At 46.8% G+C, this 23,733-nt stretch overlaps 1 protein-coding gene across 4 annotated transcripts in view; it reads right to left on the bottom strand.

Moving 5' to 3' along the window:
• Positions 1-2,175: 2,175 nt before the first annotated feature.
• Spred2 (sprouty related EVH1 domain containing 2) overlaps positions 2,176-23,733 on the bottom strand; it is a 98,551-nt gene continuing 76,993 nt past the window's right edge. For all 4 annotated transcript variants that reach the window (XM_021210615.2, XM_029545049.1, XM_029545048.1 and 1 more), the window contains exons 3-6: positions 15,994-16,162; positions 12,844-12,908; positions 6,475-6,612; positions 2,176-3,985 (exon numbers count right to left, since the gene is read on the bottom strand). In XM_021210615.2, the coding sequence (XP_021066274.1) occupies positions 3,329-3,985; positions 6,475-6,612; positions 12,844-12,908; positions 15,994-16,162 (1,029 nt within the window). In that variant the 3' untranslated portion in view covers positions 2,176-3,328. The remainder of the gene's footprint in view (positions 3,986-6,474; positions 6,613-12,843; positions 12,909-15,993; positions 16,163-23,733) is intronic.

Genomic DNA, 23,733 nt, shown 5'->3' on the forward strand with positions numbered 1-23,733 from the left:
ACAGGCCTCCCTAAGTGTGAGTCACAGCCATGGCCAGCCTGGTTCCTGGTACTGAAGTCCCTGTCCATTCCTGAAGCAGTTGGAACAAGTGGCCCATGTGGGGAGGGACCTGGAAGCTTGTCACTAGCCGGCCCACATAGGCCCTCTGCCTCGTTGATTTTAGGATCACCTCGATTCCCATTCTTAGCTTTGTGTCAGGGCTGTAGAACATTGGGAAGAGTGTAGGTCAAGTGAGGGTTCAGGATGTTAACCGCCCCCCCCCCCATACCAGCTCTTGGAGGAGCCTTAAACCTCATTTCCTAACTTTAAGCACCCATCTTGTATTTGATATCTGCCAGTGGCTTATAAACACCCTCCTTTCTGGGGAAAGTTGAAACTAAGATGGAGGGAGAGGGGCTCTGTAAACCTCATTTTAAAAAGAACACGGTAAATTCTATGGGGAAACCACTTCTCTTCTGTAACCCTCCAAATACCTATCCGATTTTCTCCTGGGGACTGCGGTAGCTTTCTGATATCAGAAGAGCTGGAAAGTGAGCCGAGAGCAGCCCAAGACCATGGGCTGGTGCCGTCTTCAAGGAAGCCTTTCTCTCTCTTGAGGCAGGATTAGCTAGGAAGGAACGAGGTCCTCCCTGTGGAGGAAGGGGACATGTTATTTTTCCCCTGGGATATAACCACAGGTGGGAAGGGCCTCACAAAGAAAGACCACCCCCCCCCCGTCTCATGTTCTTCTTTGAAGGAAACCCCACCCCATTCTGTGTGTAAGGACTCCAGCCAGACAAATACCCCAAAGCCAACAGTCTGATAGGACATGTTTATATTTACATTTCAAAGCAATGGCTACATTGGTCATACATATTAGAAACCATAAAAAAAGTTAAGAACTAAAATGTACATCATACACTTGTATATATATATTTTTACAGAGGTAAAAAGGCTTATTATAAAAAAAAAATCAATACAACAGGGGTTTTAGTATACAGGTAAATGAATTATGTTTCAGGCACTTTAATTTGTTAATGTGAGCGAATAGCTTGGGATGGGAGCTAGGGAAACCTCTGAACAGGAAACCTTTTGGTTAGGTTTTGTTACCATGGATATAAAAATAAAATCTGAATAATTTCTCTCAAATGATTGACGTCAGTATGGCAAAGCTGACTGGGAAAATACTACACACCGTTCAGCTGCAGTGTGGCAATTAAACATATTTACATAAATGTCCCCATGGCTGTCTTTGTGCCCTTAACCGCTGCCTTCACAAACCAAAGAAAGGTGACGCGCAGAGGAGTAAGATCCACTAGCATAACTCTTAGGAGGCTGGGAACCGGCTGGGAGGAAGGACGCACAGACAGGGACAGAGGCAACCGGACACGCATTCTCACTGAAATAAATAGGGGCACTTGAACGGAGGTCTAAGGAAATAGGATTAGTGTTGTGCTTGGTAGAGAGGCGAGAGGGCCCGAGGAGAGTCCCTCAGGCTGGGGACAGTCTCTCCACAGCACTGGAGGCCGGCTGGAGGCAGTCTAGTCTCCTAGCACGGAGACCCCCTCCCCATCCACAGTGGTGGAGATGACGGCTCTCCGCATCTTTTTGACAACTGATAGCCCCAACCAGTCATCCCAACCAAGAAGACACCTCCAAGTAATGCACAAGCATGCTGATTATCTACACGGACGTCTGTCGAAAGACATGACAGGCTGTCAGGGAGCAGAAAGCTCTGCCCGGAAGGGATGCATGGCTAGCTTTTCCCAGTGTGACTGACAGGCTGGAGAAAGGCCTTTTCCTTTAAAGACAGATGTCTGTGTGCAATAAGGGGGGAGGGGGCTAGAGGGGACTGAGCCTGACCTCCACCGCTAATCACTATGGGAAGACTGGCCAGTGTTGATAAACCTGCGCCCTACAGTCCCCATGGAGCTGATTGTACTATGCTAGGTATAGGCAACCACTTTCGCTTGTCTTTTTTTCTGTAGGATTTGGCTATTCCCATATATATGTGTGTGTATGTGTGTATGTGTGTACACACACACACACACACCAGCAAATTAGAAGCCTTTTTTTTGCATGGCTCAAGGACAGGCATAATCAGTTGGTGACCTACCCTTATCTGTGCACCCCAAGTGGCAACTGTGGGTGTGGGGTGGTAGAAGACACTTAGGCATCGAAAGGGTTTTTTTTTTCTTTACATATGGCCTTGTTTTTTTCAAGTATAAATGAAGAATTGAGCCTCAAACTAAAAAAACAAAACACCCCCCCAAAAAAAACCAACCAAAAATATATACCTAAAAAAATGCAAGCCACCAGTGTTTGAATCAATAGTATTTAAAACGCACCCTGAAATATATAGTGCAGGGGCAGGGAATGGCTACAGTTTCATTCATAACTTCAGTGTTTTGCAACTGGAACTTGTTCACAGAACACTGGTTTGTGTTTGAATAATTCGATTTGGTTTGTAAAATAATTGAGTAAAATTTATATCATGGATGTATTATTCTAAGTATTGCTAGGATTTTAGAAGTGGCAATGCCAATTCTAAAAAGTCCTATTTTACGGGTAAACTGGGCAAGCTCACAGAAACCCAAGTCCCCTTGCAAGCTCTGGTCCAAGAGGATGCAAAGTGACTTGAGGAATTCTTTCTTGATTCTTACAAGTTAATATGGATTTAAGGCTCAAAAAGTCATTTAAAAAGTGATTGTTTTGCATTAGTGGATTAACTGGGGGGGGGGGGGCAGGAGAAGAGATGAGAGCAGGTTAAAGACAAACCCGGCTGATGGGGAGACTTGGCCTTAGGAGTTAAAGTACTATTGTTTTGTGCTACATGCTTGCTATCCAGATCGCCTCCTCCCATAACAACATGCTGTGGTACTGGCTTCATCATTCTGTCACATCTCTGAGGGACCTATGCTAGTTAGCGACAGGCAAGCCCAATTGGGAGGAAAAAAAAAAGTCACGGAGCGGGGGGGGGGGCGGGGGGGGGAGGAGGAGGATATCAATACCCCTCCCCCCCAAGTTTGCAGAACCAGAAAGATGGGAGGGAGGAGCAGGAAACCAACACTCAGGAAAGACAGCATGATACAGGCTGGTAAAATACACGAGTCTATGCCGAAGGAAGGCTCTTTTCCTCAGAACACTGCGGAGGGGGTATGTGGCTGACACAGGGGGCGGCAGCTGCCCCAGGTTTGGAATGATGTCACCGAGGGACCACGGAGCCTGGCCTCCTCTTATTGGCCTAGCCTTTTGGAGTTGGAAGGGAACCAGGGAGAAGATGGGGGAGTGCGCAAGAGACAAGTTGCCTATGGCTGTGGATGGAGAAGCAGAAAGTAGGGGAACCGAGTCACGCGGCGGCTTTGTGCTTCCCACCACAGCACCTGCACATCACTCCACAGTGGTGACAGGCCCGGAGGGGCAGGTAACAGCACATACACGGGGCCAAGAAAGACAAGGCAATTAGAGCCATCCACCGGAGGCAAAACTTCTCATCGCTTGTGTCACACGAACAAGGATCAGTGTAGTCTCCCTCGGGGTCGGACATACAGTGGTACAGCATGCTGTCCGCGCACCACATACAGCTCACCCGGCGAATGCAAGTTCTCACGGCGTCGGGAGCATCTTGGCAGTGGCCCCTTCGGTTCTCTTCGTGATTAAACATATCCCTGCAGTACACACACCGCGACCGTTCGCCGTTCTCTTTCCGCCGACGGGACTTGGCCCTGGGCGGCTGTGTCTTGATCACGCTACCTTTGGGATCCTCCCCGAAGCCGAAGTCCGAAGAATCAACATAGGGATAGGTATATTCGTGTTTGGGGACTTCGCCCTTGGCAAAGCGCACGTAGGAGTCTGCGTCTTCTGTGGTGTCCAAGTATTTGCCGCGAACCGGCGCGTGCCGGTAATCTTCGTAACCGGTCATCCAGATCTTCTCTCGGGGGTTGATGCGTACAATTTCTTCATCATCTTCTGGGAAGGTGACCTGGGGGTAGGACCGCGGCAACCGCTGTTCAGGGAAAAAGCAGACAGTGTTACAGCCCGGGGCGCCACTGACAGCTAGCTGGCCGCCAAAACAGAGGGGAAGAAAAGCTCCCTGACCTCTTCGGGGCATTGGAAAAGATCGAAACCGAATCAAGCTTGCCAGATCCACTAGCTCGCCTCAGTTGTGAGCCGAACCTGGCAGATTTGCCCTTCCTGCAGGAGAGACCACGTACATAGGATGGTCGCCCGCCTTAGGGGCAGTTTTGAGCCCAGTTGGTAATTCTTACCCAGCAAGAATGAGCCCTGAAGTCAATCAGGCCCCAGAAGCCTATAAACCCAGCGTGAGACCACGCCTGTAATCCCAGAATGTGGGTGGAAGGAAATCGTTGCATTCAAGGTCATCTGCTACACAGTGAGTTCTCTGCTAGCCTGGGCTACAAGGAGACCCCTGTCTCACAAAGGAGTAACATTTCCACCTGAAGACGGAAAATAGTCCTGTCTTACTTTAATCTCCACCTCCTGTCTCTTTCGGGTCAGCTGCTCCCAGACCCTGTGCGGATCCAATCTCTAAATGGGGACAGCAGTTCCGAACTCATTTTATATTGTGTGTACTCATCTGTACAAATGCCAGCTGCTTATTTATTTAGAGTCAGGGTCTTGCGGTGAAGCCCAGCTGTCTTGGAACTCACAGAGATCTGTCTCGTAAATGCTAGTGGTGGGTGGTAGGATGTGAATCTGGATCTTTTGCAAGCGCATCAGGTTCTTGACCACTGAGACTTCTATCTGCCCAACCCTCACTGATGCTTAAAAACAAAACTGGAGCCAGGTGTGGTGGTGCGGTTTGATGCTAGCACGTGGGAGGTTGAGGCAGGCGGATCTGTGAGCTGTAGGACAGCCAGGGCTACAGCGTGAGACCTTATCTTGGTTTATGGATTATGTGCATTCCACAGCACACGTGTGCAGGTCAGAGAGCCGTTCTATGGAGCTGGGTTTTGGGGATCAAACTCAGGTCTCTAGCACCTTTGCCGTAAGGGACGCCTCACTAAAGAAAACAGCATGCAAGGCTCACTAGCTTGCACTGACACTGTGATCTGATTGAAAGGACAGACACAAATGCAAGCAAGATAAGCAGGTTCCAGATACTGGTCAGATTTGACTCCTACGAGCATCCTTGATGGTCAATCTCAAAGGTCAGTTTGACGAGAATCACTTGATGAGATAGCCTTGTAGGGGGTTATCTTGACTAGGTAGGAAGATGAATCACACCCATTGTAGGTAGTAGCATCATTCCTTAGGCAGGAATTTCCTAGGGACTGTATAAGAGGGAGGTGACCTGAGTACAATTATTCTTTAGGCTGTAGATACAACATGACCAGGGGCCTTAAGCCTGCTGCTTTTCCCACCATAATCAGCTCCCTTCCCCTCTTGCTTTTTTTTTTTTTTTTTTTTTTTTAAAAGGTATTTGTATCACACAGCAACCATCTCCAAGTACTGGGACTGCAGGCCTATGCTACCACACCTAGTTTTAAAATGAATATTTTGTTTGTTAAGACAGGGTCTCCTACTTCTAGGTCAACCTGGCTTGGAGCTCATCAGAGCCCAGGCTGGCCTACCTCAGACTCCCCAAATCAGGATCACAGGTGTATGCCACCATGCCCAGCTAATAAAAGACACTTTAATGTCAAAATACTAGAAAGCACATAGTAAAACCATCTTAAAACAGCAACAAGGGGGCTGGTGAGATGGCTCAGTGGGTAAGAGCACCCGACTGCTCTTCCAAAGGTCCAGAGTTCAAATCCCAGCAACCACATGGTAGCTCATAACCATCCGTAACAAGATCTGACGCCCTCTTCTGGAGTGTCTGAAGACAGCTACAGTGTACTTACATATAGTAAATAAATAAATCTTTAAAAAAAAAAAAAAAAACAGCAACAAAAACCAAACCAAACCAAACCCTTCCTGCCCAGTGCTTGCTTCTTTTCCTTTCCAATTAGCCCAGAGGCCATGTAACCCACACAGGCATCGATCCATACCCCAGGATTTATTGGGGAACGTGTTCTACAAAACAGCCACTCAGCAAATATTTGTTGAATTATTGAATTCAGACTACAGCTACATCTCCCTGAGCAAGCCTGGGCCTGGAGCTGGAAGGCCAGGGAGCAAGCTGGAGTGCACCATTCCTTCTCTTTGACTAGGACCCTGCGCCTTCACAGCTAGGAGGCCACTTGGAGGAACACAGAGAACAGAAGTCTTGCCTAGGACCCCCTTCCCCCAGGGGCACTCCACAGATCATCAGGTTCCCATTGATAAACTACGGGTGCTCACACCCTGCCTTGTGGGGTGATTTGGATTAAGCCAGACAGAGCATACACAGGGCGAGGCAAGGTGTTGTGTGAGGCTGAGCTGCTACCACCAGTAGCACTTCCACCACAGGGACAGGAAAGTGGGTGGGCAGAAGTAGCTTGGGCTGGGGGGAAGGGAGGGAAGTCCAGGGCAATGGCGTGCCCCGCTCACCTGGTCAGGGTGGTAATGGTCCATGGGATATGGGTCAAGGGTATAAATCCTCCGGTGCTCACAAGATGTGGGGGAGGAGATTGTCCTTGTATTCGGCTCCCTCTTCTGCGAGGAGTTAGAAGAACTGTCTGTGGCTGTCTGTTCGGAGAGAAGCAATAAACATTCGTTAAAAACAAAAAACAACAAGCCCCGCTCAGTAGGTACAAGTACCTGGACCACGAGATGCCACTTCCTAGAACCTACAGCATGTGAGACGATTTCCAGAAGCTGTCCTCTGACCTCGTTTGCTGTGGCACACATGAGCACACGCTCAGTGAAACCCATTCCCCCAACACACACACACACAAACAAAAATAATTACAGAACACACAAGCTCTAACACGCACTAATGCAAACGCTATCTATTTCCTGGCTGTGACATCTCTCCGGACCTTCCGATCCCTGGAATTTATTTTTAAGGATCTATTGATCTTTGAGACAGGGTCTGATTGTATAGACCAGGCAAGCCTGGAACTCATTAGACAGCCCAGACCTGCCTCTGCCTCCCCAGTGCTGGATTAAAGGTGTGTGCTGGGGGCTGGAGAAGGGCCCAGGAGTTGAGCAGACTTGGCTGTTTTTACAGAAGACCCAGATTCTCATCACCTACAGACAGCTTCTACTGCCCAGAACTCCAATTCTGGGGGAGCTGATGCTCTTTTCTGGCCATGGGCCTAGTTTATAATGTGCATGAGAGTGTAGGTGCCCATAGAGGCCAGCAGAGGGCACTGGATCCCTTGGAGCTTATAGGTGGGTGGTTGTGAGCCAGCCACCTTAGCTGGGTGCTTTTAACCTTTGAGCCATCTCTCTGTCTCTGCCCCACCCCCACCCCCGCTTGGTTTTCTGACTTTATATCTCAAGTGCTGCTGGGATTATAGAATATGAACCATCACTCATGGCTTTCCAGTCTTGAGTTTGTCTTAGACATGAGAATGACCAGTCTGTCTCAATGTGAAGTAGTTACCTCAATGGTTGGAGAGGCCTAGCAGCAAGGCCTTGGAAAGACAAGCTGGTTTTCTAAGATTCGAAATCAGTACTGGGCCACGGGGGAAGATACTATACTAGGCTCTTGAGCATCATTAATGGGGTGCTGGTCGACCAGCCACTCTGCTGTGACTGAGCATGGCGGATCCATTCATGACCTTGGCCTCCAGACACTATGACAAGCGGAAATAAGAGCTCATCCCACCCCCTTCCTTCTGAGACAGCAGGGTTTGTCTATGCAGCCCTGGCTGTCCTTTACTCTCAGGGACTGGCCTTTTCCTGGTGAGGACTGAAAACTTAATGGGTCATTCTTGTGAGATCTTGGAAGCTAAGAATTCTGAGAGAAACACGGACAATGGCGGCCTGGTCCTCTGGGTTTCAGAGGGTACTAAAGACACTACCTAGACTTGGGATAAGGGGTGTTATTGTAATACTTTGGCTAAAAATGTGTGTGTGCTGGTCCTCGGGGCTCAAGAGTCAACTGACCAACAAGAGATCAATACTACTGAAGTGAGCCTGTGCTTCTTCCCTGGTCAAGCTGGGGCCGAGAAGGCAGACGTGACGACTAAGGGGAAACTATTTCTTAATAGGGTGTTGCTGGTGCATTCATTTAATCCCAGCAGATCTCAGCGAGTTCAAGGCTAGCCCGGTCTTCAGATCGAGTTCCAGGACAGCCAAGGCCACACAGAAAAACCCTCTCTCAACACAACAACCCCCACTCCAAACCCTACTTCTTCAGCACAAGTGCTCCCAGAGCCGGTCCACGGGAGGCAGGCTGTATTTTGCACTTGGAGCAGAACTTGACAAACAGTATATGAACACTGTCTAGGTAGAACTGGTTGAAGCTGTGCCTGTCCCATAGCAGAGCTGGAGAAGTGGCACTCCCCAAGTCTGCTGGAGCCAGACGACTACACAGTGATTAAGTTCCTGATGCTAGAGGTAAGCTGCAGGGCTTTGACTTACACTGTTGGTTGTTTTCATTTTTTATTTTTATTATTATTTTTATTTTATTTTTATTCTTATTTTTTGTTTGTTTGTTTGTTTTTTGTTTTTCGAGACAGAGTTTCTCTGTGTAGCCCTCAGCTGTCCTGGAACTCACTCTGTAGACCAGGGTGGCCTCGAACTCAGAAATCCGCCTGCCTCTGCCTCCTGAGCGCTGGGATAAAGACGTGCGCCACTACGTCCAGCTCATTTTTATTTTTAAATCTAATTATTTTTATGCCCTGGTTCTTTCCTTCTGGAATAAGTATGAAACTTATTTTCAGTTTTACAGGATCCCAGAGTTAAAGAGAAGTTATATTGGGATACTAACACAAGAAGATCTTGAAACAAAGATACAGTTTAGAGCAACAGGTCTGTGTGTCAGGTTGACAAGGGTGGAGTGTCCCAGTTAGCTTTCACTGTCAACTTTACAGGCCTGTCACCTAAAGAAATAGGCTCATTTGAGGAACTGCCCAGATCAGACTGGCCTGCCTGTGGTCACAAATGTCGGGGAGTCTTAACTGGCACAGGAGGGCTCAACCCACTGTGGATGACCAGGTTCCCTGGGCGGGTGAGTGCCATGTTTCCTCGGCAATGCCACACCTCCTAAGACTTACAAGCCTCACAGCAACTGGGGACCCAGACTTATGGGGGATATCTCATTCACACCAATCCATTCCACAACCCCTCCCCCCATAACTCATGGCCATATCATAATGTAAAATGCATTTAGTTCAACTTCCAAAGTTCTACCACCTCCACTGCTCTCAGCACTGCTGTCTTCCAAGCTCCTACTGGGATGGCCCAAAAGCTTTGCTTAGAGCAACCAACCAGCTTCTCTAGCCCAAAGTCCCAAAATCTTCCACATTCCTCCAATACTGCATGGTCAGGCTGACTTCGGTATTATTATCCTACAGCTGTGGTAAAATGCCATGACCAACATCGCTCATAAAATCGCCCACAGCCGGGCGTGGTGGCACATGCCTTTAATCCCAGCACTTGGGAGGCAGAGGCAGGTGGATTTCTTAGTTCGAGGCCAGCCTGGTCTACAGAGTGAGTTCCAGGACAGCCAGGGCTACACAGAGTAACCCTGTCTCGAAAAACCAAAAAAAAAAAAAAAAGGCCCACAGATTTTTCTCTTATCACCCATCTCTTCTTTGCTGGCTCCAAACCCCTTTGTCTCTGAGCCCTGAGCTGCAGGGGTCCAGGAGGAAATCAGCTGGAGACAAACCCAATGAATGTGTTCAAGTTGGTAGCCCAGGCTTAGACCAGCTTCCTCAAGACTGGCCAGTTGCCACAATGCCACAATGCCACAAAAGTGACTTCAGCAGAGCTGGCTGAATACAAGTCTCTCAGCTGGGAAGTCACAAAAGATACACAAAAAGAAAAGTCGACTTTTAGCAAGGCCATCACCGAACATCAGCTAGCCTCTTTGTTGTTCGGAGTGGCTGGAGAAAGAAGCCAGCCCTCACACAAACTAGGGAGGGAGTACTCGGCCAGGGAGCTGTTGTTTTCAACTCTTTATATGGCTCAGTGCAGAAAGGTGCTTGCTGCCATAGTTGGATCCCTGGAACACATAGGGGAGAGAGAACTGAGTTCCACAAGCTGTCTCTGATTCCCACCATCTGCCAGTGCACATGCAGATATATGTACAAACACGCGCACACGCGCGAGCATACACAAACACGCGCACACATGCGAGCACACACAAACACGCGCACACACAGTAAAAAAAAAATCCAAGAATTAGAATAAATGACAGAGCTTCATAGACAGCTGCAGCAGCTAGTCAGTTTCTGGTGAGGTGTCTGACAGGAGCAATGGACAGGCACAGGCTTGAATACAGGCTAGAAACGGAGGGGAGACTGGGAGGGCAGGGAGAACAGACAAGAACGTCGGCCATCGTCGACAACACGCACTCGTCAACAATATGCAGAAGCAGCTATCCTCCCATGGGAAGACAACCTGGTTCCAAGGATAAGTCTGAGAGTTGGGAAAGTGTTTGGGCAAAGCCAGGTCAACGCTCTATGAGCCCACAAGGCCACAGGACCCCTCCACAGACAGGGCAGCTAGCTGTGTGCTCCTCTGTCTAGGTCTATTCCATGTCTTTGACTATCTTCTGTTGCTAAAACAGAGTACCCGAGGCTGGCTGTTTTATAAAGCAATCTTTAACTCATAGTTCAAAAATCCCTGGGTAGGCTCTGGTGAGACTCCACCTTTGAAGAGTGTAATGGTCGAGACCAACCACGGTCTCCCAAGAACAGCACCAATCTCTTCCGAGGGCAGCCTCCTCAGCCTCTGACCCATTTCCAAAACATCCCACCGACCCTCAACGCTTCCATCCTCAGCAGGGACATGTGACTACTTGGTGGGGTGGGAGACACACTCCAACTGGTGTCCCCAGTGTGTACGGTAAGCAATGTGTGCTCTTAAGTACCCACAGTGTCCATAGCCTCTTGTGTCCCCCAGGCCCCAAGGAATGCTGAGAACCAAGGAAACCTCTGGCCCCAGTGGCAGAGACAGAAAACATGCAGGCTTGAACTCTCCAGTTGTAACTATGAGGGGTTCCCAAATGAATATGGTCACCTCTGAAAAACAATCCAAATTCTCAGAATCAGAAGAGGGGGTGCTCAGCAGTATTTATGCCCTTTCTGGTAAGAATCCCATTTGTCTTCTAAAAAAACATTCCAGAACGATGCATCTACTCGGGAAGCAGCAGACTACCAGGGCTGTAAAGCAACGCTCATTTCCCTGGCTCACACTTCAGATGCCATTACTGCCTTGGGACAGAATGTGTAGCTGCAGGGAGCTCAGCAGTGAATGGGACTCTAGCATGTCGGCCCTACCACTCTCCCATCTTTCTACAGTTAACGGCCTTGGAATAAAGATGGGCCTGTTATAAATAGGCCCGTGTTTGCAAATAGGCAAGTGACCCCATAAACCAGGTCTACATGGAATGTAATCTGTCATGGGAGTCAGTCTTTCCCCAGAGCATTGTGTGAATCCCTGCAGCTTAAAGGACAAACGGAGCCGATTCTGGCATCTGTCACCCTTCCCTTCCCACCCTCGCCTTCGCCTATAAATCACTTCTGGCAGGTAGCTGGGAAGCAGCTGCGAATTAAGATTTTGCTCTAGAGCACAGGAAACCACCTTTAACCTGCCTGCTGTTGTCTGTCTCCCCAAACGTGACAAAAGAACAGATGTAAGCAAGCTGCCAACTGCGAGAGGTTCTGCTTGGAGCGCTAGAGGAAGCCTGTGTAGAGCGACAGCCACCAGCCCCACTCCACACGATGCTCCAAAGCACACACTCCTGCCTCAGTCTTTGGACCCAGAGCTCCCTAGACTGGGTCCCTTTCCAGAGTCCTGTGTAGGTGTCAGTGACATCCTGTTCAGACCAGTCATGGTGAGATTTCTGAGCCCTTGCCTTCTGTGTAGACTAGATTACTTTCTGCAGTCTGCCCTCTGCCCATCTTACGCTTCTTGTGGGTCAAACTCAATTCTGTACACCCTGATGTCGACTGTGACCACTGGTGCATTCCCTAACATACCTATATAATCCCAAAGCAATGTCTCTCCCACCGACGGCCACAAAGCATAAATGTGGAGAAACAAATTTAATCAACTACTCCCAATATTTTAAAATGTAAAGTTAAAACAAAGAACAGCTTATAAAAGTAAGTCTTAGAACCAGTGGGTAATTATAAAGGAGACAGACACCATTATGAAATCAGTGCTGTCCTTGTGTAGTGTAGAAGAGGCCTTGTTACATTTGAATACTATCATTCAACTTTCCATTTTAGGTTCATGGACAAAACTGACTTACAGGTACTTAGATTCTCTATATATTCTCTGCCCCACACTATGCAGCCTCTCCTATTAGCCCACCAGAATGTGTTGTTAAAAATCAGAAAACTGTCCAGGTGTGCTGGTGCCCTCAATTAATCCCAGCACTGGGGAGGCAGAGGCAGGTGGATTTCTGAGTTCGAGGCCAGCCTGGTCTACAGAGTGAGTTCCAGGACAGCCAGGGCTATACAGAGAAACCCTGTCTCGAAACAAACAAACAAACAAACAAACAAACAAACAAACAAACAAGTAGACTGGAAAGAGAGGCAAACTATCCTGGTCTGCCTGGGCAAACCAGAGGAGACGCCCCATGAGAGAGCCGGGAGCCTCAGGACCTGAACTTTGATGGTCTGGGTGTGCCCCATCACTGCAAGTATGAGCGAGGGGGGGTCAGGACCAGAACATGAAAAGATGGGATGACAGAATGGTCTGTAATGGCAGCCACACAGGAACTGCAAATGCCACAACGCAAAACTTCTTGGAGAGCCGTCACCTAATGAGAGCCAAAGGGCGGAGGAAACTCACCGTGAAAACGTCATCGTCTCCGAGCTCCGCTTCATTATGGAGAGTGGAAGAGGAGGTTGTTGAACCTGAAAAGACAGGAACGTAACAAAATCAATCAAGCTGTGGATACTTGAGCTCGATCATTTAAAAAGTGTGGTGGCAGGCAGGTTTTCCTGTCCTTTAGCGTTGAGGACTGAACCCAACCAACCCATACATGCTAGGGCATCTCTCTGTCTACCCGAGTCACATCCACAGCCTTTAAAAGATGGCAGTAGCAGCGATGGACCCCAGAGCCTCCTGTACTTCCTTCCTACCGCTGAGCTGTCCCCCGCTGAGCTGTCCCCAGCTTACTTTTCAGCCCACGGCCCACAATGGGAACGCAAGGGTGTGTTTCGTTCCTCCTGGCTGTAGCCATGATGCTCCCTAAACTAACTTTGCCTGCTGTGGTTCCCAGCACAGAGGCCGGAGAAGAAACCCAACAGAGAAGGTGAGGAGAGCCTGCCCACTCCACTGAAGGACAAGTCCCAGGACCTGACAAGTCACTTAGACCTGACAGCCCAGGAGAAGCTGGGCTTTGTTTCCTTGATAAGGAAGTTCCTACTGATAAGGTCATCCTGAGGACTAGCTCACCCGGGCTGAGGACTAGCTCACCGGGCTGTGCTTCCTCCCAGCTTTGCTTTTCCAGGTCAAAATTAAGGTTTCTGCTAGAAAATCCAGCTAATCACATCATGAAATGATCTGGTGATTCAAATTTAAATTCAGCTTTCTCCATCACCTCTTTTTTTTTTTTCCGGTTTTTCAAAACAAGGGTTTCTCTGTGTAGCCCTGGCTGTCCTGGAACTCACTTTGTAGACCAGGCTGGCCTCGAACTCAGAAATCTGCCTGCCTCTGCCTCCCGAGTGCTGGGATTAAAGGCGTGCGCCACCAGGCCCGGCTTCAATCACCTCTTTATCCAGAATGCGAATCAGTGCAGCAACCTCCCTGCCTCCTTCTCCCACTGACAGGAGCCATTAATGTGGGGGGTCAATCCAATAGCTGTACCTACATCCTTCTCCCACTGACAGGAGATGATAATGTGGATAATGTGGGGTCCGTTCAATAGATACACCTAAAGAGAAACTTAGTCTGTATAAAAACGTATAAAAGTGTGTGTGTGTGTGTGTGTGTGTGTGTGCAAACAAGCACACGAGAACAAAAAGGCCATGGCACCTTATGGTTAGAGGACAATTGTGGGGTCCTTTCTTCCTCCTACACAGATCCCAGGAGTCAACCTTAGGTTGCCTGGCTTGGCGGCAAGCACCTTTACCCACTAAACCATCTCCCTAGCTCACATCTCATTTCCTAAGCAAAGGAAACAGCTGTGGAGACCTTTTCTTCCAACTCTGACCCTGGTGTCCCCATGCCTCAGGGTCCCTGCACCCACCTTGAATCCTGAGACCCTCCCTGCCTGGGGAGCACAGCCTGCGCAGTCCCTGACAGCTGAAAACAGGTTGAATTCCCATGTCACGATATCAGTGTTTCACTATTTTCTTTCCTTAAAGCTTATGTGTGGTTATGTGTGGAGGGTTTTGCGTACATCTATGTTTGTGCACTCACTGTGTGTTTGGTGACCCCAGAGGCCAGAAGACAATTCCCCAAAACTAGAGTAACAGATGGTCATGAACCACCAGTGCCGGGAATCAAACCTGGGTACTCTGGATGAACAGCAAGCGCTTTTCACTACTTAGCCATCTCTCCAGCCCTGTTTCATTATCATCTCATCACCATTAGAAAATCAGTAATAAGATGCTTTCCCTCTTAAAGTATTTCTCCTGTATGAAATAATTCATTATTGTTAGTAATGGCTGGAGGCTGCTGATGAACTATAAGTATGTTTTAAGCACTTTCTGTTTTACTTTTCTTAACTTCTATCTTATTTATTTATTTATGTATTTATTTTTGTTTTTTCGAGGCAGGGTTTCTCTGTGTAGCCCTGGCTGTCCTCAAACTCAGAAATTCGCCTGCCTCTCCCAAGTGCTGGGATTAAAGGCGTGCACCACCACGCCCGGCTTTTCTATCTTATTTATTATTATCATGTTTGTGAGTGCAGGCATGACTGTACCACAGTGCCTGTGTGTGGAGGTGAGGGGACAAGTTTCGGGAGACTCTCCTCTGCAGACTCCAGGGATGATGAAATTCAGTCCTCAGATCTGCACATCATGCTTTGACCAGGTGAACCATCTCCGGGTTTCACTTTACATTTTCCTGTTTGTTTTTCTGAGATAGGGTCTCTCTATGTAGTCCTGGCTCCTGGCTGCCCTGGAACTTACTATGTATACTAGACAGGCCTCAAACTCAAGTGATAGATCTTCCTGTCTCTGCTCACTAGACGCTGGAACTAAAGATGTGTGCCTTAATACCCAATACTTTATCCATTTTTAAAAATTAAATATTAATTTGAAATAGTATAAGAATCCTATTGTTCTTAAAAATAAAGAAATAAGAATCCTATTATTTATTGTTTGTTCTACATTTGCATACAAGTAATTTATTCTTACTGTGTAGAGTTCCAGCTTGTTATCCTATGTATTCAAATCACAGGTATGGCTTAAATTTCTTTTAAAATTAAAAAAAAAAAAAGTATGTGTATGATGTTTATTAGCATTTAAGTCTGTGTACCATCTATGTGCATTGCCTGTGGAGGCCAGAAAAAGGCGTTGAATCCCTTGGAACTTGGGTGGTCATTAGCCGACTTTTGGGTGCTTGGAGTGTTAGAAACCTAACCTGGGTCCTCTGCAAGAGCAGCCACTGCTCTTAGCCACTGAACCACCTATGCAGCTCTGGATAATGTTCTTCTAATGGAACATGTTACAGATTAGCTACTTACATGACACAGTACATACCCTAAAGCACCTACAGCCGTGTTCCACTCCACAGGTGAAATGGGTGAAGCACACCCATGTGGAGTCCCCAGAGCTACTTAGTACACTCTCAGCCAGGTAGGTCACTCAAGCTGAAGCCCCCACCCCCCAACTGCTCACTTGGGGCGCTTGGGAAGTGTTGTCATCTGATGACCTTCTAATGACCCCAAACCCTCCTACAAACAAGCCACAGATACAAGATGGCAGACTGTTGAATGAAAAGAAATCTGGAACATCCCACATTCCCACTAAGTGGCAGCAAACTCAGTACCTTCTATAAGGTCTTCAATGGCTTTTCTCACACCCCTGTCAAAGGCTCGTGCATCTGCAGGGCTTTGGAAAGTAAGTCCAAACTTCCTGTTATCAACCTTCCAATGATGAAACGTTGGATTGGCTTTGGTGTAGACCAAGTCCTTTCTGACATAGCATTCCAATACCACCTAAAGGATGGAAACACAGGCTGGTCACTCTTGCGACAGCTGTAATGGTGCCCGTTGTGACCCCAATGGAGAACCATCACCGATGGTAACAGACCCTGGTCTCCATGTGTGCACCTCTCCACCAGGAATCATCCCCACGGACACCACTCTTCTTCCTCCTGCCCCCACAGTGCTGGGAGGTCTGTCCCAGTGGGTGTCTGTCTCCCTGTGTCATTCAATACAACAAGCTGGGAAGAGTCCATCTCTCCGGATTTTGTCCTATCTGGCAACACCAACTCTCATCTGCTCATTCTCCCTGGCTCAGAACTCCTGTGGTTATCTTCCCCCCCTGCTTCTCTGTCCCCTGCACCATTAGTCACCAAGCCCATTTCCTGTGTCTTTGTCAAGTGTTTAGTCCCTGCAGCTCTCCTCTGGTGGTATTATTACTAACCATACGTCAGGATTATCAGCACAACTCCAGGTTCCTAACAACTGAGTCTGAGGAATGACTTTTGATCTTTATATTAAACCTAGTGCTGTTTACCTAGGCTGGAACCACAGTGAGAAGACCACTAAGTAAGAAAGTCAACAGCTCACATTCACTCGCCAGGTCACCTCAAGGATTCAGAATTCTTGTTGCCAGACACCAGAGTTTATATCATAGTATAGAAGAGAGAAGCTCTGCCTACAATCAGGCAAATATCAGCTTAATGTTCTCATTAGTAACAATCTCAAACATATTTATTCCCATAGCTCTGTTACAAACACCAAAGTGATTTTGCTGGGTTTTAAGCCTCGATCTTGTTTGGCAAAGCTCTGTCATTAACATGTGTGAACTCGCTAATCTACGCCAGGTGAAGGGTAAGCGTAAAGGTTTACGTAAATTTGGGGAAATCTAGATTAAAGAACAGTGCAAATTTCAATATATCAAAGTAAAAAGAAATGATACGGCCTACTAAATATTCTTTGAATTAATAACAATATTCAATTGGCTTATCAACAGTAGCATTGAATTTAATTTTATAACACAGTATTGATAGGGGACAGCCCCTCACAGTTCTATTTATGATTAAACTGCTTATTGTGGTCATTTTCCCTAAGAATAGCATAAGCACTAAATGCCAGCCCAGCCTCATTCCAAACTGAGCAAGTCCAAATAATCAAGGCTTTAATTAACAAATGTCATCCATTTTAGAAATTAAATAAAAGGTTCAATTCAAAGTCTCAAGTTATTATGATGATGATTTTACCTCACTTTTTTTTTTTTTTTTTGGCCAAGGAAGAGACTTAGTTTTCCCCTATTTTCTGAGTGGGGCCTCCCCCCTCCCACCCCGCCTCAGGTTGTCCAGACTAGCTTTGAACTCTCCATGTAGTTGAACATGACTTTCCACATCTTCCTGCATGCTGGGATTACAGCCTGTGTCACCGTGTCTGGTTCATGCCATGCTAGGGATAGAACCCACAGCTTTGCATATGCTAGAACACCCTCCCAGCCCCGGCCTTAGAGCTGGCTAATGAAGATAAATGCCAGAGAGCCCAGTGTCTCCTCAAACTTGTCACGTACTGTCACAGTGGGCGGAGCCCCAGCCTCTTGTGCCTGCTTTACATATACACAGAAGTTTGAATTTCAGTTCAGCCATCCCTATAAAGTGCTTCTGCAACTTGTCCTCTGTTCTTCTTAAAGTGTGTCTTGGGGGTGGGGGTGGGGGTAGTGGCGCTGGAGAGATGTTTCTTCGTGGTGGCTCACAACTCCAATCCCAGGGGACCTGACACCCTCTTCTAGCCTCCACACATGCAAATGCCAAAACACTCATACACAGAAATATTTTTTAAAAATCATGTCTCAGGGATTTTGTGCATGTATGCATCTATGCAGCTCAGTGGAAAAGCATACATTTAATATGCCAGAGGTCCTATATTTGAGAGAGAGAGAGAGAGAGAGAGAGAGAGAGAGAGAGAGACAGAGACAGAGACAGAGAGAGAGAGACAGACAGAGACAGAGGAGAAATACCAAACAAAGAACCCAGACATTTTAGGAGGTTCAATGACTGTGTGATGTTCCTTTATTCAGATATGAATTTATCCAACCATGGTTCATACAAATGGCCCCTTTTACACATAAATAGGTCCCCAGGTTTGGCCTTTGGCACCCTGGAATCCTCCCTTTTTGGGAGTCAAACAAGAGAGTATCATACAAACATTTTTTTTCTTTTTTCTTTTCTTTTCTTATTTATTATATGTAAGTACATTGCAGCTTCTCCAGAAACCCCAGAAGAGGGTGTCAGCTCTCATTACAGATGGTTGTGAGCCACCATGTGGTCACTGGGATTTGAACTCAGGACCTTCGGAAGATCAGTGTTCTTAACCGCTGAGCCATCTCTCCAGCCCCCATACAAACATTTTTGCTGCCACCTCTCTGTGTGGAGATTTCTGCAGGTGAGGGATGGAGGTGTAACCACCACACAGCAGTATAAACATGGCAGCCTGATGGCTCGATGCTGTTTAAGGCCACCACCGAGCACAATGCTGTTTTTATTTACCCAGGAATGCCCTTTATCCTCTATCTCACGGCATGATGGGAAATACACACGCCATCAGCATCTGTATATCCAGCCTTCTGTAACACAGTGCTCTGGTAGCAGCAATGTAGAAACCCTGGCCTGCACAGATGCACAGCTCTCACAGGCCGGGGATGCTGAGTGTTCCCTCTTCTGACCAGGGACGCAGGATAACTATCAACATACTGGCTAGTGTGATGTCTAGCTGTGATCTGAACTACTTCCTAGGCACAAATAATTCCACACACCCCCCCCCTTTGGGGACAGGGTCTCTCATGTAGCCCAGGTTAGACTTAGATTCCATAATAACTAAGGCTGACCTCAAACTCGTGATCTCCCAGCCTCTACGTCTCAAGCGACTATAGGCAGGCTGTATCTGCTCTCTGTCAATCATCATTTTTATTAGAAGCTCAACCAAAGGACTGAGGATGGTTGAGTATTTGGTAGAGATTTTCTTTTCTTTTTCTTTTTTTTAAGATTTATTTATTTATTATATGTAAGTACACTGTAGCTGTCTTCAGACACTCTAGAAGAGGGCGTCAGATCTTGTTACGGATGGTTATGAGCCACCATGTGGTTGCTGGGATTTGAACTCAGGACCTTCGGAAGATCAGTGTTCTTAACCGCTGAGCCATCTCTCCAGCCCCCATACAAACATTTTTTTTCTTTTTTNTNNNNTTTNNTTATTTATTATATGTAAGTACACTGTAGCTGTCTTCAGACACTCNAGAAGAGGGCGTCAGATCTTGTTACGGATGGTTNTGAGCCACCATGTGGTTGCTGGGATTTGAACTCAGGACCTTCAGAAGAGCAGTCGGGTGCTCTTACCCACTGAGCCATCTCACCAGCCCGTGGTAGAGATTTTCTTAAGCAAAGAAAATAACTTTGCCACCTCCAAGAAAATAACTGTGGTCTCACACCTTTAATAATATCTGAACTTCCAAGTTAAAACAAAAATCAGAATTTGACAGTTTGCCAATAGTTAAATGCTTTTTTGAATTTGTTTTTTATTATTGTTTCACTTCATATGTATAGGTGACGTCTGTGTACACATGTCAGATCCTCTGGGACTGGAATTACAGGGTTACAAACTGCCATGTGAGTGTCAGGAACCCAGTCATCTCTGCTGAGTCATGTGTCCCGACTTTCAAATATGCATACATTGAGTCACATGTGCAGGCATCATGTACATGTGTGTGAGAGAGCACACACACAATGCCATTAAATAATGTGTGTTTGAGAGTATGTGTGTGTGTGAGAGAGAGAGAAAGAGGGGGGGGGATGCGAGTGTGTGACACGTGTACTGGGGGTGTGGACCAGCTACGGCAGTACATGATTGTAATTTAGCACTGGGGAGGTTGGTGTCTGAAGACAGTAATGGCTATGTAATGAGACCATGTGTCAAAGGAGAAAGGGCTGGGGATGCAACTCAATCACTGTGCCTTTCTACTCACAAAGAAAATAAAACTAAAAGAAATGTCTTTCTTTTATACCATAGGATAAAATGTGTCACCATCCGGAAGACCAGACTAACCCCGGAAAACCCCATGTTCTCTTCTCCAGGCAAACAACTCATGATGTCAGGCATGAGTAAGACGTTCACTCAAGGTGAAGGACTGGATAGCAGGCGCTCATGGAAAGGAGCACGGAGCATGGCCTGCGGATGGAGCTTAGCTGAAGGATACCTTACCAACAAGCCCCGGGTCCCCAGCATCAAATAAAGTGGGCACAGTAGTGCAAGCCTGGAATCTTGGGAGATGGAAACAGGAGGATCAAAAATTCAAGGTCACCATCACCTGAGAGTTCGGGCCAGCGTGGACTACCTGATTCCCTGTCTTTAAAAAAAAAAAAAAAAGCCCATTAAAAAAAAAAAGGGGGGGGGGGAAGTGCTACTAGTTGAGCTGATTCCTACAATCCAGAAAGAATATACAATTATAAGAAAAGGGGCCAGGTCTGGTGGCACAGACTCGCGATCCCAATGCAGGTTCTTCTTAATCCCAGAAGGTAGAGGGAAGCCAATTAATCATGAGGTCAGCTTGGCTAGCCCAGGCTAGACAGGGCTAGAAAATTTTAGTTTACATATTTCTCCGAACAACCTAATTTTCTCTACTACCATAAATTCTACGACTAATTACTTGTGAACTAATATATGTATATATGTAGAATATATGTAGAAGCTACATCAGTAGTGGCTCACAGACTCCAATACATAACTAGAACAAACACACATAGTACCTTGGAACACCTCCTCAAACACTCCTATGAAAAAGAGCACTTCACGCCAACCCCAGCTGCGTGAACTAAGAGGAACCAAGTCTCCATCCAAACTTTAGTCCGAAAGCCACCATAGTCCCCTCATTCCATACTCTCCCCACCTCTTAAAGGGGCTTCCTTCAACCACCCGCCCCCCTTTCAGAGCTTCTACAGAGGCCTTACAGAAGCTGGGAGACCAAAGAGATGCCACTGTATCTGTAGATGGTGTGGGAATAGGGACAGGGATCAGAACTTCCCGAAGCGAAACACAAAAAGTGGAGGTTAGAAAGATGAAGCCCAAGTAGGGTACAGATGTGTGACTCAAGTACACTGGGCATGGAAGCAGAGCCACATACTTACAAAGGGAACAGGGAGAGGGATAGAGGGAGAGACGGAGAAATCTGAAGGTGGGCCAAAAGGTGGGAAGGAGGCATCCCTCAGAAACAGAGGCTGGTCCACAACTCCACAGGAGGTGGACATAGGGACATAGAGAAAGTGGGAAAGCGGTCCATGCTGTCTGCCACTTAGGAATGGTGGACATAGGGACACAGAGAAAGTGGCCCATGCTGTCTGCTACTTGGTGTCTCTGTCTCTCTCCCTCTCTCCCTGGTGTGGCATGAATATAACCAACGTTTTTCATTTCAGCTTCTTGGCTATAAAGGGAGATTTGCACTTACTATGTGTAAGTCCCCAGCAAGACACAAGTTCATAAATGTAGTTTTAAAAGGATGAGGCTGGGTTAGACTGCCTCAAGGCTGTTTTAAAATTGGGCATCGTGGCACATGTCTGCAATCCCAGATGCTGGGAGGTGCAGTCAGGAGCGTTAGGAGTTCAAGGGGATCCTTGGCTATAAAGCCAGTTTGGGCTACAGGAGAGATTATCTCAAAAGGCCAGTAATGGGGACTATTCTAAGATGACGTTTTCTACAAGCCAGAGGAATACCAGGAAAAATGGCTCTAAGGATACAGAACCCTTCATGTAAAGATTACCTGAGGATACAGAACCCTTCATGTAAGGATAACCTGCTAACTCAGACTACAAAGGAGATGCAAGAGAAACAATTTCTACAGAAATTCTGCAGAAGAATACCAGTGAAAGTGCAAAAGTCAAGAGGAATTATTAAAACATATTAATGGTAAATATGCAAGGTAAATATGAATACTTTTATAACACCACACATACCAAGAGTAAATACCAGTAGATAAATATACAAAGGACACTGATGGATAATTCAGTCATAATGAAAAGTGCAAGTGTGTGTGTGTGTGTGTGTGTGTGTGTGTGTGTGTAATATGCATGTGTAAATCAGACTGGGCTGGCCTTGAACTTAAGAGAGATCCGCCTGCCTCAGCCTCCCACAGCTAGTACTTAAAGGTGTGCACCAAGGTACCTGGACACTTCATTTTCTTTATAGTATGGTCACACTGCTTATACGGAGAGAATTCTTAGAAACAAACTAGGCGTGAAGTGGCATTTCGTTACTCGATTTGTGATAGTTACAAATCCCCCTGTCTTCTCTGTTTGGTAATCTTTAATCCTAAGAAGTGGCTGGTTTAAAAAAAAAAAAAACAAAAAAACTTATCTACACACACTTTGCACATTCCAGGTTCTCAAATGTAACAGCAACGTAGTGTGGAGCCATCTGCATTTCCTTTGGGAGAGCCTTTATCATCGGTCACATTTTTAGTCACTGTAGATTTCTGTTATATACTTCCAAAGACTATGTTTAGAGAGTAATCGATCTCAAGGAGACTTAGGGCTTTCGACACACAGCAATCTACAGAGAAAGTGCTTGCCTGCCATAGGAAGGCCCTGGGTTCAATCCTGAGCTAGAGAGTAAGCAAGAAGAGGAGCTAGGCTGACTTGCACTAGGGGTGCAGTTCAGGGTCAAAGGGCATGCTTGGCTTCTTTGGGGCACCAGACTTGGTTGGTCTGCTTTCCTCCCTATCATAAACCTATGCAACTGGCCATCTAAGTTCCTCCATAAGACTATGGTAACCTCCCTGGGTGTAAGAATCACTTCCCATACATTTGTCTATAAGCACACACAATTACTGATGGAAGTGCCCTGCTACTGTTTTTTAATATTCCTTTACCAAAGACACTCCACTTACTACTTATGACATGAAAGCTGTGTGTGTGTGTGTGTGTGTGTGTGTGTGTGTGTGAGAGAGAGAGAGAGAGAGAGAGAGAGAGAGAGAGAGAGAGAGAGAGAGAGAGATGGATGGATGTGTGCTGTTGTGAGTGGAGATCAGAGGGGTCATCAAGTACCCTGCTTTATCACCCTTCATCTTACTCCTCGGAGTGTCTCACTGAACCTGGAGTTATGGCTGGGTCATTAAGCCCCGGGGAATGCTCCTGGCGACCATACTGCTGGGGTTAAAAGGCCACAGTCACCAGGCTCTTATGTGGGTACTGGGATCTGACTCGGTTCTTCATGTCTGCACATGGAACACACTTACGCTCTGGGCCACCTCCCCAGCCCCAGCTCTGGTATCTTGCAGACAAACATTTATTTAGAAGGAGCCAAGGTTAGGTGATGCTCTCTCACATGTTTTCTATTGTCCAAGTCTCACAAGGAAACCCTGACTCTACAGCTTGTCATTACATGACTTGTAATGATAAAGAACATACTTTTGCTTTAAATACCAGTTATAACCTTGATTAATCAAAGATGCAAGCAAGATGGTCAAACACCCTTGTCCAATGCACTCTGTAAGGTGCATGTCAAGCGACTGTACTGGAAAGGGAAGTGGGCTGTGGCTTATGTACAGAATCAGT

The sequence above is a fragment of the Mus pahari genome, chromosome 13 (assembly GCF_900095145.1).
Source record: "Mus pahari chromosome 13, PAHARI_EIJ_v1.1, whole genome shotgun sequence".
NCBI classification, from domain to species: Eukaryota; Metazoa; Chordata; class Mammalia; order Rodentia; family Muridae; genus Mus; species Mus pahari.